Source organism: Rhinatrema bivittatum, chromosome 2 (genome assembly GCF_901001135.1).
Source record: "Rhinatrema bivittatum chromosome 2, aRhiBiv1.1, whole genome shotgun sequence".
NCBI lineage: Eukaryota > Metazoa > Chordata > Amphibia > Gymnophiona > Rhinatrematidae > Rhinatrema > Rhinatrema bivittatum.
Window position 1 is genome coordinate 808,851,296 of NC_042616.1, and position 14,872 is coordinate 808,866,167.

Genomic DNA, 14,872 nt, shown 5'->3' on the forward strand with positions numbered 1-14,872 from the left:
GGATTATTGTGGAGGAAATGAAGATCATCAATGCTGTGTGCGCTAATAGGAGAGCAGGAAAAGGAGGAATTACTGTGGTGGGGATGGGGATTATCAATGCTGTTATTTAATGAGAGAGGTGGAATTATTCTGGAGGGAATGAGGATTATTGATGCTACAGTTTAATGTGAGAAAGGAGGAAAAGGTGTTATCATAGAAAACATGAAGACCATTCCAGGGCTATGTCCTCCTCAGTGCCACTGTATAATGAGGGAGGAGGAGGAGAAGGAGGGATTATGGAAAAGATGAAGATCATCAATGCTCTGTACTTTTTGTGCCACTAATTAAAAAAAAAAAAAAAAACAAACTCTAATTCATGTAGCTGCATTGATGTATGTTCACTAAGCTTTATTCAGTTAAATGGTCAATTTATTGGTCACGCCGGTTCTTAAGGCCCTTTGGGGAAGGACTATATGAGGAAATCAGCTTTTTAATGAATCCATCTTAAGAAAGGGTTTAATATTCACAAATAGAAAACATGAAGAGCCGCCAGTGCGGAAGGGGGTGTCTAGAATGGGCAGGGACCTACCGGAAGGACCCTGGGTGCTGAATTCAGTCTGGGTCTGGTAAGAAGCTAGGAAATAGAGGACAGAGCCCCTGACTGCCTAGCAGCAGGGCTGGAAGGGGCCGGCACTAGGACAGACAGAGAGCAGAGGTGGGAGAAAAGATGTTGGAGGGGAGGGAGGTGAATTGAGAGCTGGTGTTGATTTAAGCATGGAAAACGCATATGCTCCTCTATCCCAAGCTGGAGGCCAATTAATCCTTAGCTGCCTGCATCTACTTGGTTACTATTTCCATCTCTGTTTACTTTTTTTTTTTTTTTAAATGTTTTAAAATGTGATTTCTCTGTGTTACCAACCTACCTTATTTTTAAAGGGGAAAAAGAGAGAGCCAGGCAGTCCAGGGCGACCTGGAAAGAAGGCCCTAGCCAGCTGTGACTTGTTAGAGGTTGATAAGAGGACTGAGTGAAAGGCTTGACTTCTGGGTGGGTGACCTTGACTCATAGACAAAGACCTCCGGATCCTAATCAGCCCTAGAGGGCAGGTAAAACACCAGGGCGATGGTGGCTAGCGCCGGGCCTGGAGTCCAATTTAACTATTCTGGCAATCCAAAGCATCATTACAATTGAAAAGAACTGGTGTGGTAATATTTTTTTTTTTTCCAGGCAAGGAATTTAACTCTGCTTTTGTCAGCTGCTTTGTCCTCGTGACTTTCTATGTCAAACCATGCTTAGTTCGGTTTCTGAAGCTTTAGGGATATAAAAAGACAGTTTATATGGCCACCACCATTTCCTACTTAAGGACATTTTGTTATACTGAATACAATATCAGATTCACTTGGTTTGTGAGTACCTAATATTGGTTCCAGCTTCTCACAGTTCCCTATATATATTTGTTTGTTATTACTTGGGGTTAGGTTTAATGTGAATTTCTTATGGTCATCCAAATACTCTATGTTCTTAGTTTTGGAGGTGGTGGTCATGCTTTGGCCTCGTTGCAATTGGAAATGAGTTAAATTTGAAACGTGTGTGTGCGCTCTGCCCTAAATGTGCTACCTCCTAATGTTTTATAAGGATGGAAGCAGCCCCACTCAGGGTCACTGAAATGCTACAAGCCTTGTAGTGCTGGCCTTAAGGAATTTAAATACTCTGGAGGCTATAGTGCTTGCCAGAGTGTGATCCCAGGACATCCTAAGCCTGGTACGTGTGGTTCTGCTACCCCCACTGCTGGTGAGTGTCTGCTGTATCTTTCTCTCTTTAATATATATTCTGCTTTTCAGACACTTCAAAGTGGATTACATTCAGGTACTGTAGGCGTTTCCCTGCCTCCGGAGGGTTCACAATCTACTATTGTGGCAACGGAGGGTAAATGACTTGTCCAAGGTCACAAGGAGAGTCTGTGGATTTGAACCCTGGTTCATAACCTGCTGCTCTAACCTCCTTGGTAGGAATGAATACAGAGACAAGACTTCAGGAAGGCTTGTAGAGGGGGCGTATGGAGGTGTAGATGTTTATGGAGTGTGCATGTGCTGGATGGTGGATGCGTCAGTGGGGGCATAGGGGATAGGTAGGTGGTAAGGGAGTGGGGCTGTCTGTGTGTGTGCTAGGGGTATGTGGGTTGTGTATAGGGATAAGGGGGGGGTTGTGTGTCTATATATATATATATATATAGTGGAGGGGAGTATGTGGCCATATGTGTGAGCTTTGGTGGGGCACTGTGGTGCGTGGGCTATGAGTATAAGCTGTGGTTTTTGTCAGGGGAAATGGGGAGTCATACATGGGGTATGTGTGATTGTGGAAGTCTTTTTTTTTTTTTTTTGTGCTTGTTCCTTTGCTAGCTGCTTTAGTTAATTCCCTGCCCCACCCATCTTGCTCTATGCTAAAGTGTTGGAAGGGGGTTATGTTGAGTTTTGTTGGGGGCTTGGTTCTCTGAATATAGTGACCCAATGTTTCTGGTTTTCAAACTCATTCAAGATATTGATTTTCTTCCTGCATGTCAAGCTTAGTAAATTAATATATATATAATTCTTTCAAATATTCTATTTGTTGGAAAGATTTTTAAAAAATTGCTCTGAAGGGATGTAGAAGATATAAACAATAGAAACGTTCGAATACTTATGGGGCATGAATAAGATGGAAGGAAATGTAGCACTTTTTACAGAGAGAATTTTAAGAGGATGCCATCCTGGAGGAAATCCTCTGCGGAGGTGAATGATGGGACGCACTACAGTACTGAACTCTGATCTGCTTAGTACTGACACCGGGGGCGGGACCGGCGATCCAGCAGGGGGGGGTAACTAAGCAGATATTAATAGAGAGCTCCTCTGCTCCCTTTGCTGTTCTAACATGTTTCAAGAAGTATCTTCTAGAGATGGATCACGAGGCCACTTAATCTGTTTCTATAGCTTCTTATTTTGATCTTATTCCTAGATCTCCTTTTTTTTTCTTATTTTCTTCTACCCCTTTTAATATTTTTCTGGAATAAAAGATTTGCACACTTAACAAATACGTAAAAGTTCCTCTTTTTTGAGGAGGTTTGCCTGCATGGAGGTTTTCATAAGACTAATGCTACCTCGCTCCGTTAACTTAAGTTTACAAATGGTGCCTGTTCCTAAGTGAAAGGAGCTTGCACAAACGTAAAACAGTAATCATTTCTCTAGGAGCAGCATGACAATTTAAAGTTAAGCAAAATCATTTGTCTAATTTTATCTGCTGAATTTCTGTGTAGCCCTTAAACCCAAATGCTCTCTGTCAGGGCCTGGTATAATCCAGGTCACCCCTCCGGTTTCACATGTTCCCCTCCAGTACGGGCAGTAGTTTTCCCATTGGGAAGCTGCCAGAAGGTGGAAGAGTGTAGAGAGACTGGCATGGTAGCACCAGGGAGAGGAATCGGGAAGGAGATTTGAGACTGCAAGAGACCCCTCTCTTTCCTGTGCCCTAGAGTGCACTCTCCCATAAGGAGTGATCTTCATCTCCATGGTCATTCTTGGGATCAGTGGCCAGAGTTCCATCTACCTGGGCTAGCACATCTGAGGCGACCTCATCAGGGGGCCCCTGTGAGTAAAGGGCAACCAGTAATAGCATAGCAGTGATAGCCCCAGAGTGCTGGCTTGGTGGCCACACTGCAGTCTGCTTCTGGGCCTGGCCAAATGGGCTGGATGCTGCAGGGCCTCTTGTTTGATCTAGCCCTAAGGATATTCCCACTGAGCTGGGAAGTAATACATAAGCCAAGCAGTGGATTTGGTTAAGAAGTACCATACTGGATCAGTCCAAAGTTCCTCCAAGCCCAGTATCTTGTCTCAGACAGTGGCCAAAGCAGGTCACAAGTACCCATTAGGGTAGATCTAATCCTTCTTGCTCATATCTGGGGATAAGTGAGGGCTTTTCCCACCTCTACATGGCTAATAGTGGTTTATGGACTCTTCCTGTAGGAATTTGTTCACTCTTTTTAAACCCACTCACAATAACTTTTTTCACCACATCTTCTGGTGACAAATTCCACAGTTTGTGCACAAAATGAAAATATAGTTTCTCAGATTTGCTTTAAATGTGCTATTTATTGGCTTCATGGTGCATCCCCTGGTTCCAGTACTATTGGAAAAGATAAATAACTGTTCCCTATTTACCTGTTTCATCCTGTTCATGATTTTATAAACCTCTATTATATCTACTCCCATCCTCTTCAGGCTGAAGAGCCCTAACCAATTTAGCCTTTCTTCATAGGGGAACCATTCCATCCCCTTTGTTGCCCTTCCCTGTACCTTTTCTAGTTCAAGGATCTTTGAGATGCGGTGACCAGAACTGCACACCTTGCTCGAGATGTGGTCAAACAATGGACCAGAGAGAGGCATTTTGTTGGGTTTGATGGTCTGTTATTCTCAAGCACCATAAAAAGTTTGTCATGTCAATAAGGAGCCCTGCGCACAGGCCGGACAACGGACAGGAGTAAAGAGGGGCTTCAGCATGTGAATGATATATATATATACTAAAAGTGATGTAATTATAAGGAATATCTGTAAATAATGATATGCAGGTATTTCAAGAAGATCTTCTTAATAAAATTTGAAATAAATGAATGCACATTTTTCGTAAGTACCAAGCTAAATATTAAGAGGATATGTTTGTACTATATAAATATGTTCATATCTCTTCATTTTGAAATGGAGGGCGTGGCAATAGCAAACAGGGGCATAAAATTTATGCTCGCACGCTGAGTCTGGAACCGTTCGTTTCATAATTACTTGTCTTTGAAATAAAGCTGCTTATTTAAGGAGGCTTGGGGAGGAGGAGCACCAGCCGTTCTGGCATTCGGTGGCCTCTGCCTTCTTGTGATGGGCCCACGTGCATGCCTGAGGAGATCCGGCGCCGAGGAAGGGTAACAGAGCTCTGGGTGCCGGGTTAGGAGCAGGCATTGGTAGGTGCCTGGCAACGCTGAGGTGCTGATGCTTACCTACCCCCCCCCCCCCCCCCCCGAGTGAATTTTGAGTTAAGAGATCATGAAACCACTGGTGCTGAAGAGCTGAATTCTCACTCTTCCTTTTGAGGTGGGGTTGGGTTTTTTTTAGAAATATTGCAAGTAAAAAAAAAAAAAGTCTAAACAATATAGCCTGGCTGATGCCACCTATACTGCTCTAGCTGTGGTTAGCACTCTCGCATCCTATGGCCTCTCACTGTGCTAGAGATCTCTCCCAGCTGTCAGCCCAACCAGCCTGAACACCTACAGGATAACCATTAGGGATGTGAATCGTTTTTTGATGATTTAAAACAATCGTCAGATATATTTTAAATCATTAGAGCCGCGATACAATAGCAATTCCCCTGATTTATCGTCAAAAAATTGTAAATTGGGGGGGGGGAGGGCGGGAAAACCGGCACACCAAAACAACCCTAAAACCCACCCTCCTGAACCCCCCCCAAATGTGTTAAATTACCTGGGGTCCAGTGGGGGGGTCCCGGCGCGATCTCCCACTCTCTGGCCACGGCTGCGTTAATAGAAATGGCGCCAGTGGCCCTTTGCCCTTATATGACGGGGCAAAGGTAGCGCCGGCGCCATTTTGAATATTGGCAATATGGCCCGCGTGCAGGAGGTCGTCCCTGGGGGTCCAGCGGGGGTCCGGGAGCAATCTCCTGCACGCGTGATGTCGGGTGCCAGGAACCAAAATGGCGCCGGCGCTACCTTTGCCCTGTCACATGGTAAGGGTTGAGGGCCACCGGCGCCATTTCTCTTCACAGCAGCCGTGGCCCGAGAGCAGGAGATCGCGCCGGGACCCCCCACTGGACCCCAGGTAGTTTAAAACATTTTGGGGGGGTTTGGGAGGGTGGAGGATTTGTTTTAAAGGGTCGGGGTGGGTTTTAGGGTTGTTTTGGTGTGCCGGTTTTCCCCCCTCCCCCGATAAAACTATTTTTAACCAAAAAAACCATGACTATCAGATTTCCCCCCCCCCCCCAACCAAAATCAATCGTTAAGACGATCGATCACACGATTCACATCCCTAATAACCATACTTACCCCATACAGGTTTCCCTACCTAATCCAATATCCAGGCATCTCTTAAACAGACTTTCCTTATCCCTGATTCTCCCCCCCCCCCCCCCCCCCAAATATGCTTAAATTCTTTTATTAGATTTATACTCTGCTTTTTCAGGCACTTCAGAGCAGAGTTACGTTCAGGTACTGTAGGTATTTTCCTGTCCCCGGAGGGCTCTCAAACTAATTTTTTTTTTGTTCCCGATGCAATGGAGGGTGAAGTCACAAGGACTGGCAGTCTTACTCTGCGATTCTCCTTCTGATGCTTAGGGGCATGGAGATGCCTGGGTTCCTTTGCCGCCACCCCCGTTACAGGTACTGATGCAGCACACTCCTGGTTTCCGTGTTTGTGGTGCTCTGGTCACGTCCCACCACGGATGTGATGACGAGTGCTGCCGTGTTCGGAGCAGAGTACTCGTGTGGCCGTGTTCTGTACAGGAAACAAAGCTGAAAGCGGGTCTCGTTCTAGGCGGATGAGCGAGAGAGGTACCTGTGAGAGAGCAGACAGGAAGATGAGGGAGTTGATGATGCATCACCCCATTTTATAAAATCCGTGGTCTGCCATGCGTGTCACGTGAAGGGAAACAGAATTTAGATTTTTAGCTTCTTCCAAGTAGCACGCGAGGTGGCTTACTGCATATTATTTATTTTATTTTTAATTCAGGTACAATAATTTCCTGCCTAAAAGAGCTTACAATCGATCTGAGTTCCAAAGCAAGAAGAGACTGTGACTTGCCTAAGGTCGCAAGGAGTGTCAGTAGGATATGTGGAATTTGTAACCTTGGATTCCCTGCCTTGCAATCCATTGATCTAACCACTAGACCGGTCTTTCAGCCAGATTTTGTGTGTCTTCGTGTAGAGCCAGATGAGAGTGGCATAAGTGAAATGTCAGGTCTGTGTGCTCAGAGCCCGCCATTCCCTTCCCACTAACTGCCTCTGTGTCCCATCAGCAGATCTTGAACGAAGTGCTCCTGGGAAGCTTGGAGATGCTGCCTCTCAGCTGGACTCTCCTCCTCTCCCTGCTCGTCTCTCTCGTCGGCTCAAGCTGTGGGTTCTTTGGCTGGCTGAACCGCAGAGCGCCCGCAGAGACCCCCTCGACCGGTCCCGCTGCCGATAGCAAGGTCCTGCCCAGTGCTCCTTTTGAGATGACCATGGTGGATGAGAAATTCCTGGCAGAAGGAAAAAATCTGGATCTTTCTCCACTGGACAGCTGTCACTACAAGGTAAGATGCACCTTCTTTCACTCCTCTTCAGATATGTAACTTCATGCTCTTATCCAAATGAGACCACTCAAGCATTCAGCAAGAAATCAGAGTGGGTTAGAGAATGAGTGCCTGTGTGGTATCCTTGGGCACCTTATCTTTTGGCTCTGCCTCAGTTTCTTAAAGCAAGCTTTTTTTTTTTTTTTTTTTCCCCTAAAATTCCTGCCTTTAAAACAAATTTTTCCCCTACCTCGTTCACTGCATTTGGTCTCACTTTTATTCTCTGTTCATAACCTTGGTGTGCTGCTTTGGTTCTTTTTGAACTATTTTTCTGCTCGCTTCTCTATAGAACCACATCTGATAAAAGACAGGAAACAGAGAGTAGGATTAAATGGGACACCTTCTCAGTGGAAGGGAGTGGGCAGTGAAGTGCTTCAGGGATCTGTATTGGGACCCTTACTGTTCAATATATTTATAAATGATCTGGAAAGAAATACGAGGAGTGAGGTAATCAAATTTGCAGATGATACAAAACTGTTCAGAGTAGTTAAATCACAAGCAGATTGTGATAAATTGCAGGAAGACCTTGTGAGACTGGAAAATTGGGCATCCAAATGGCAGATGAAATTTAATGTGGATAAGTGCAAGGTGATGCATACAAGGAAAAATAATCAATGCTATAGTTACACAATGTTGGGTTCCATATTAGGTGCTACCACCCAAGAAAGAGATCTAGGTGTCATAGTGGGTAACTCATTGAAATCGTCGGTGCAGTGTGCTGCGGCAGTCAAAAAAGCAAACAGAATGTTGGGAATTATTAGAAAGGGAATGATAGATAAAATGGAAAATGTCATAATGCCTCTGTATCGCTCCATGGTGAGACCGCACCTTGAATACTGCGTACAATTCTGGTCGCCGCATCTCAAAAAAGATATAATTGCGATGGAGAAGGTACAGAGAAGGGCTAAAATGATAAGGGGAATGGAACAACTTCCCTATGAGGAAAGACTAAAGAGGTTAGGACTTTTCAGCTTGGAGAAGAGACGGCTTGAGGGGGGATTTGATAGTGTTTAAAATCATGTTCATTGTATTTTCCTCCTTTCAGTTCAATGTAAGCCGGTATGATGTGCCTCACGAATGTCTGCAAAGAAGAGTCTATAAATAAATAAATGAGAGGTCTAGAACGGGTAGATGTGACTCGGTTATTTTCACTTTCGAATAATAGAAGGACTAGGGGGCACTGCATGAAGTTAGCAAGTAGCACATTTAAGACTAATCGGAGAAAGTTCTTTTCACTCAACACACAATAAAGCTCTGGAATTTGTTGCCAGAGGATGTGGTTAGTGCAGTTAGTGTAGCTGGGTTCAAAAAAGGTTTGGATAAGTTCTTGGAGGAGAAGTCCATTAATGGCTATTAATCAAGTTTACTTAGGGAATAGCCACTGCTATTAATTGCATCAGTAGCATGGGTTCTTCTTAGTTTTTGGGCACTTGCCAGGTTCTTATGGCCTGGATTGGCCACTGTTGGAAACAGGATGCTGGGCTTGATGGACCCTTGGTCTGACCCACTATGGCATGTTCTTATCCTCTCCTCCTTTACTCTTCCATTGCTTGAAAGCTCATCCATGTTGTCATTGTCTTTCCTCCTACGGGATACAGGCAGGTCAGAGAAGTGGAACAAAACTGGCCTGCACCAAAGCCCGATGACATGACTTAATGCCCTAACTACAGGTACCCCGGGGGGGAGAGAAGAGGGGCAAGGCATTCAAATGATTGAAAGGTATAAATTAGACACAAGCAAACAGGTTTTTTTTCAGTGGAAATACATTTTTGGAACAAGAAGTCATACAATATGAGGCTGCAAGGGGGCAGACTTGAGAGTAATGCTGTTTTAAAAAAAAAAACCAAATCTGAGGGTGGTGAATGCAAGGGCAACATACAAATAATGGCAGAAAAAGAGGAAATGATCCACCCAGTCTGCCCAGCAAGCTTATGCCAGTCTCTGCTGCACTATGCAGGTTACCCCCGTGCTTATCAGTTTCCCAGACTGTAAAATTCAGGGCCCTCGGATGCTGTTTGAATCCAATTTCCCTTAACCCTTGCCGTGGAAGCAGAGAGCAATGCTGGAGCCGCATCAAAAGTATCAGGCTTAGTGATGAAGGGAAGTAACGGCCACATCAGCAAGTTACCCCCATGTTTATTTGTTCCCCCAAACCTTATAAGTCGGGGCCCTGGTTGGTTGCTGTGTAAATCCATTTCCTCTGCCGTTGAAGCAGAGATCAATGATGGAGATGCATTAGCAGTATCAAGGCTTAATTATTAAGGTTAGTAACCGCCACACCAGCAAGTTACCCCCATGCACTCTTTTCTTCATTTCCGTCCTCTAGCCTTTAGGGATCCAGTGTTTATCCCATGCCCCTTTGAATTCCTTCACTGCTTTCATCTTCACCTCTGGAAGGGCGTTCCAGGCATCCACCACCCTCTCCGTGAAGTAATATTTCCTGACGATGTTTCTGAGTCCTCCCTGGAGTTTCTTTTCATGAACCCTAGTTCTACTGATTTCTTTCCAACCGAGAAGTTTTGAGGCTAGGTTTTAATGAATCCTTCAGGTATCTGCTCTCCCCTGCACCTCTGCAGGAGATTCAGTATGCAAACCCCAAGTCTCCTTTCGGATTTTCACTCCTTAACTGCTTCTGGAATCCCCCCCCCCCCCCCCAGCCTGAGACTCCTTCCTGAGTGACCAGTAGCTAATCCTCATGGAACAACCTCTCTCTTGTACCACTGACACCTTCCCCTCTGGGACTGAGTCGCACTGGCACGCCCTCCACGTCACCCCTCAATCTGGGAAACTGCACATTTTAACATAAAGGCTACGTTCGCTCTAAGCAATTTCCAGTATTCATACGCCATCTATTGGCCAGAGTGCCTCACTACAACGGACACAGACAGACCAACACAAACCTATTTAGGGTGGTCTAAATAGTTTTTATTTTTCAAACAGTTCTTTAATAATCTTCTCTTGCAACTTTTTAAACATTTTTTGTCCAGGTTTAACATTGTTTTTCTATCTTGGCAGTATTCCTGGTTGTTTTTGTTTTTTTTTGTTTTTTTTTTTAAGACCACAAGATAGAGGTGACATCTATTCAGATTACCATCTTGTATCTTTAAATCTGGGAAGGTGATTTCTTATTGATCATAGTCTGTAGGTGCTCTTAATCCTCTGGTGTACATAAATTTACTTGGGATATCTTCAAAAAAAGTATTTAATCCACTCGAATATGTAGAAATAAGTCTTCAACTCTTTTTTGGACTAATTTAATCCATCTGTGATTAGTTTTCAAGAGCTAATCTCCCATCGTTAAGTCAGTGAAGAGATGGCATGGTTGCCCTGGATTTAAATAGTAGAATCAGTTAGGCAGGAAGTTGTGGGTTATATTACTCTTACTGCTCAGTTAAGAGGTGTGTGGTGGGGCTGGCTTGCTATAGGTAACAGACAACAAAACATTAGTTCCCCAGGGTCTATTGTGGTGATTGAGAATCATGTTTTATTTTGAAACCAAGACAAGTCCTCAAATATTAGATTATCTTAATTTCAAATATTTAGCATTTACCCTGATTGTGGCGTCATTGAGTGAGCACCTCTTAATTAGTACTCTCTTTCTGAGGTGTCACTGTGTTCGTCTCTGTAATATTTTCATGTGCATTCGGAGAGCACAGCAACCTGAGAAGGTGGTGGAGACCTGACCTACCAAGACAGAGTGTGAGAACACAGGCTTCTTGCAGGTGGTGTAGTAGTCTCCCTCCTTCTACTGTCCCAGGCCATCGGTTGGAGGCTTAGATTGCAACTACCTCCTTGTGACTGCCAGTGCAAGAGCATGCATGGGTGTGTGTGACAGAGTATGAATCTGAAAGAGAGCATGTGGGAGAAAAAGCTTGTGTGTATGAGACCATGTGTGAGTAATGAGAGTGTATGTATGTGAGACAGAGTAGTGTGTGTGTGCGCCCTTCCCCCAACTATTCCATGACAATCTGACTGGAAACCAAAAGCTCCCAAGCATGATGAGCAGGAGACTTTGTAATCCTTATAAGTTTCTTATTGGGTGGTGGTTGATGTTTTTGGTGGTTGCTGTTTTTAAATATTTAAATGTGGAAATATTTTAAATTATTGGAGATTATTGTATTCAGCTGTTTTGAAATACTTATTTTTATTAGTATGGCTTTACTATTCTTTTATATTAAATTTTGTTTGATATTTTATAAGGCATAGTAATGTTCTTGTTTTCCCATTGTTGCACTGCATACAGAGTCTGGCTTCTTGCAGTTTCCAGTTCAGTTTCTGTTTCTGCTTTATGGTCTCTTTATTCTGTATTAGAGTTTGACTGTGTTCAGTTTGTGTGACCAGGGTGAGCTGCTAGCAGTCTGGCTTGTTCTCTTTTCCTAAAAGGAGTTATTGGTCTTTTAGGGCCTGATGTAAATAGTAGTTTCCCCTTTTCCTAGATACAGTTGTTTGTGCTGTTTTGGTATGTGAGGCTTATATTGTAATTCAGCTTACTCGTGGCTTTCTGAGGGTCAAGCACAGACCTAATGTGTTTCAAAAGTCTTAATGGCAGAGGGACAGGAAATCCAAGTTTTGTACCTGAGGCAATGGAAGGTGATGAGATTTGCCCAAGGTCTGCTCTAACCACTAAGGTACTCCTCCACCCCCCTCTCTTATTGGAGATGAATTTGGGTGTTACCCTTTTTGTTTGAGAAACTGAATTAGAACTTTTGAAGTGTTTATGCCCTTGCATCGGTCTTTGGTGAGGCCTCAGATGGGAGTACTGTGCTCATTTCTGGAGCCCATATCTCAAAAAAAGAGAGGATTGAAGCAGATCAGAGAGGAGATGTAGGGTCTGCATCAAAAGCCATAGAAGATGTCTATGTATTCACTGGAGGAGAGGAGAGACAGGGGAGATAGGATACAGACCTTTAAAGATCTGAAAAGAATTAATGATACACAGGAATTAAACTTCTTTCCATTGGCAAGAAAGCTGTAAAACCAGAGGTGGTGAAGATGAGAGGAATGGGATAAACACACAAGATCCCTAGTGGCTAAAGGAAATGAAGAAAAGAGTAATCTGTTAAAGGGGGGTACGGCACAGCAGTTACTACCCTAAAAAAACCAAAATAAAAACTTGCTGGGCAGACTGGATGGACCACTTGAGTCTTTTCCTGATGACATGTGATTGTTATGCATAGCTTCACTGTGTATTAAGGACTTTTGTGGAAACTGGAGCTGTGAAGGTGGTTGCATTTGTCAGCAAACCAACAGTCTGTTAACTGAAGCTGTAGCGTCTTAAACGTGAGCACCTTCCATGGAGAAGTTGATTTTGGAGCAGGCTTGTAAAGATGCTTGAGGTTCTCATTGGTCCTGATCATGAAAATTTTGATGTAGGGTGACGTCTAAAAGGTTTGGTGTGGCATCCACTCAGGAAGGCGACTTCTTCCAATGCGGTCCTAAAACGTTTGGCATGCTGGGGTGCCATCCTGGCGCCCACAGCAGTTCCCGCTGTCTGTATACGGATGTCGGCACTGAAGATGAATTCAGTCACTCTGTGGATTGAGTGTCCAAAGATGACAACTTCAGGAGTTTGTTACGGGCAGCTATGCCGTCTGCGTGGGGGATGTTGCTGTATAACAGTTCTACATTCCTTGTGACCAGGAGTGCATCGGGCAGGAGCAGCTTGATGATGAACCTGTTGGTGTCTTGTATGAATTTCCTTGTGTATTAATGGTTTGAGGATCCCTTCTTAGTCCAGATTGGTCTGCCAAACATTTATTGGTTACTTTTCAGATTGTTGAATGTTGCAAATTCCTCTTAAGTCCTAGCCATTCCTATTCATATGATCTTTTACCAAATTATTTGGGCAATTTAATGTGGTTAGCCTTGTAAAAGGATCATGTCTACTCGACTTCTCTTTATCTCTTTTTCCAACCACTGTCTTGCCGGTAGGTTGTGAACCAGCTGCGATCCTCCTGCACGGAGCTATCCGAAGAGGAGCTTGCCAAGCTGGGAGTGGCCCTGTTTAACTGCCAAGCAGAGGTTGAGGATCGGAAGACATACCCCTGCAGCAGCGACATGGTAAGAAGACTGCAGTAGAGGTGTAAGGTGGCGAGAGTCGCGGCTGTGGTATATTTGTAGGATTGATTTGCCAAAGTCACGGCCATGGGGACCAGATTAGTGCGGAGCTGCAGCCCTGGGATAGATGAGCCAGGCAGTTCAGCAGAGAAGAGGTGCTATGGGATTAACAGGCTGTGCAGACACGAAGGGACTTCGCGTGACCTGAAGATCTTAGAGTCCAAGTGGGAAGGAGGGGATTATCAAGAGCAGGGGTAGGCAATTTCGGTCTTAGAGGGCCACAAACGGGTCTGGCTTTCAGGAAATCCACAATGAATATGCATGAGGTACCTAGTTACCTACCTAGTTAGCCTAGTTACCTACCTAGTTAGCCACATGTTCAGCTTATTGTTCGTTCTCTTCAAATACCATATATATAGTCTCTTGTTCTTCCCTTCCTTTTACCATGTTACAAACAGTTACCTTGTTTTAATGTAAAATAAGCAATTCATGCCTTATTTGTTTTAGTTACATGTGAACCGATGTGATCTCGATCGAATGTCGGTATATAAAAACAATAAATAAGGTATATATGCATGCCCTGCCTTCACTGTATGCAAATATACCTTATTGCGTATTCATTGTTGATTCCTGAAAACCAGACCTGTTTGTGACGCTCCAGACCGGAGTTACCTACCCCCTGTAGTAGAGTGAATGAAGATGGGACGAGAGGCGTGGTGGTGTAGATTTTACCAAGGCCGTTAGGGTGTCCTTTAGAAAATGTGACTTGACAGTGGAGGAGCGGGGCCTGGCATGCTGGTAGGATTGGGGAAGTAAATGAAAAGGTGTAGGGGCTAAGGAACCCTGCATTTATAAGGCATGTAAGGAAATGGGAAGAATGATATATTCGCAAAGCCTTATGTATTCTATTGGGCAGGGGGAGGGTCCTGAATGGCTCAGGGGTTTCTCTCTTAGGTCTATAGCTCTTGATCTCAGGTAGCTTTAAAAGTACAGTTGCGTTGAATTTTTTCTAGAAAAATAAATCTGATCAGCTGGAGCTAGCTGGGATTGAAGAATCCATTTATTTGGATATTCCTAAAAGTTGGGTGCTAAATGGTTTAAGCACTACAACCAAGCATCTGTACTGTGTGTAAACTGACCTAGCTCTCGTAAGAGGAGGAGGATTCTGCAACAAGCAGCTTCACCAAGCATAACTTCGCAGGCCAGCTCGGTAGCGGTGCTGTGCGTTCAGCTAGGAATGCTGCAGTGGTAGCGCTCACAGCCACTTGGGGAGGTGGGAGGGATAGGAAACTGTGGTGGTCATTAAAGGGGGATGCTTAATGGCTGGATCCAGTGCTCATGATTGCAGGGAGCCCACTGCTCCCCCTGGCACAGGACTCTTAATGGTGGCCAGACTAGATTCATGGGGGGGTGGTCCCTAGATAGTTGTGAATGAAAGCTCATGGTGCCAGATCCCAGCCCTCGCTGCAATTGAGCAGGGTCAAAGAA

General features: G+C 44.4%; 1 protein-coding gene across 8 annotated transcripts in view; it reads left to right on the plus strand.

The window, feature by feature from the left end:
* Positions 1 to 492: 492 nt before the first annotated feature.
* LOC115085788 (protein brambleberry-like) overlaps positions 493 to 14,872 on the plus strand; it is a 36,444-nt gene continuing 22,064 nt past the window's right edge. Inside the window, exons 1-4 of one of the 8 annotated variants that reach the window (XM_029592199.1) lie at positions 1,071 to 1,182; positions 1,613 to 1,768; positions 7,019 to 7,288; positions 13,259 to 13,387. In XM_029592199.1, coding sequence (XP_029448059.1) covers positions 7,052 to 7,288; positions 13,259 to 13,387 — 366 coding nt within the window. In that variant the 5' untranslated portion in view covers positions 1,071 to 1,182; positions 1,613 to 1,768; positions 7,019 to 7,051. The other 7 variants (XM_029592203.1, XM_029592201.1, XM_029592204.1 and 4 more) reach the window with 7 other exon arrangements.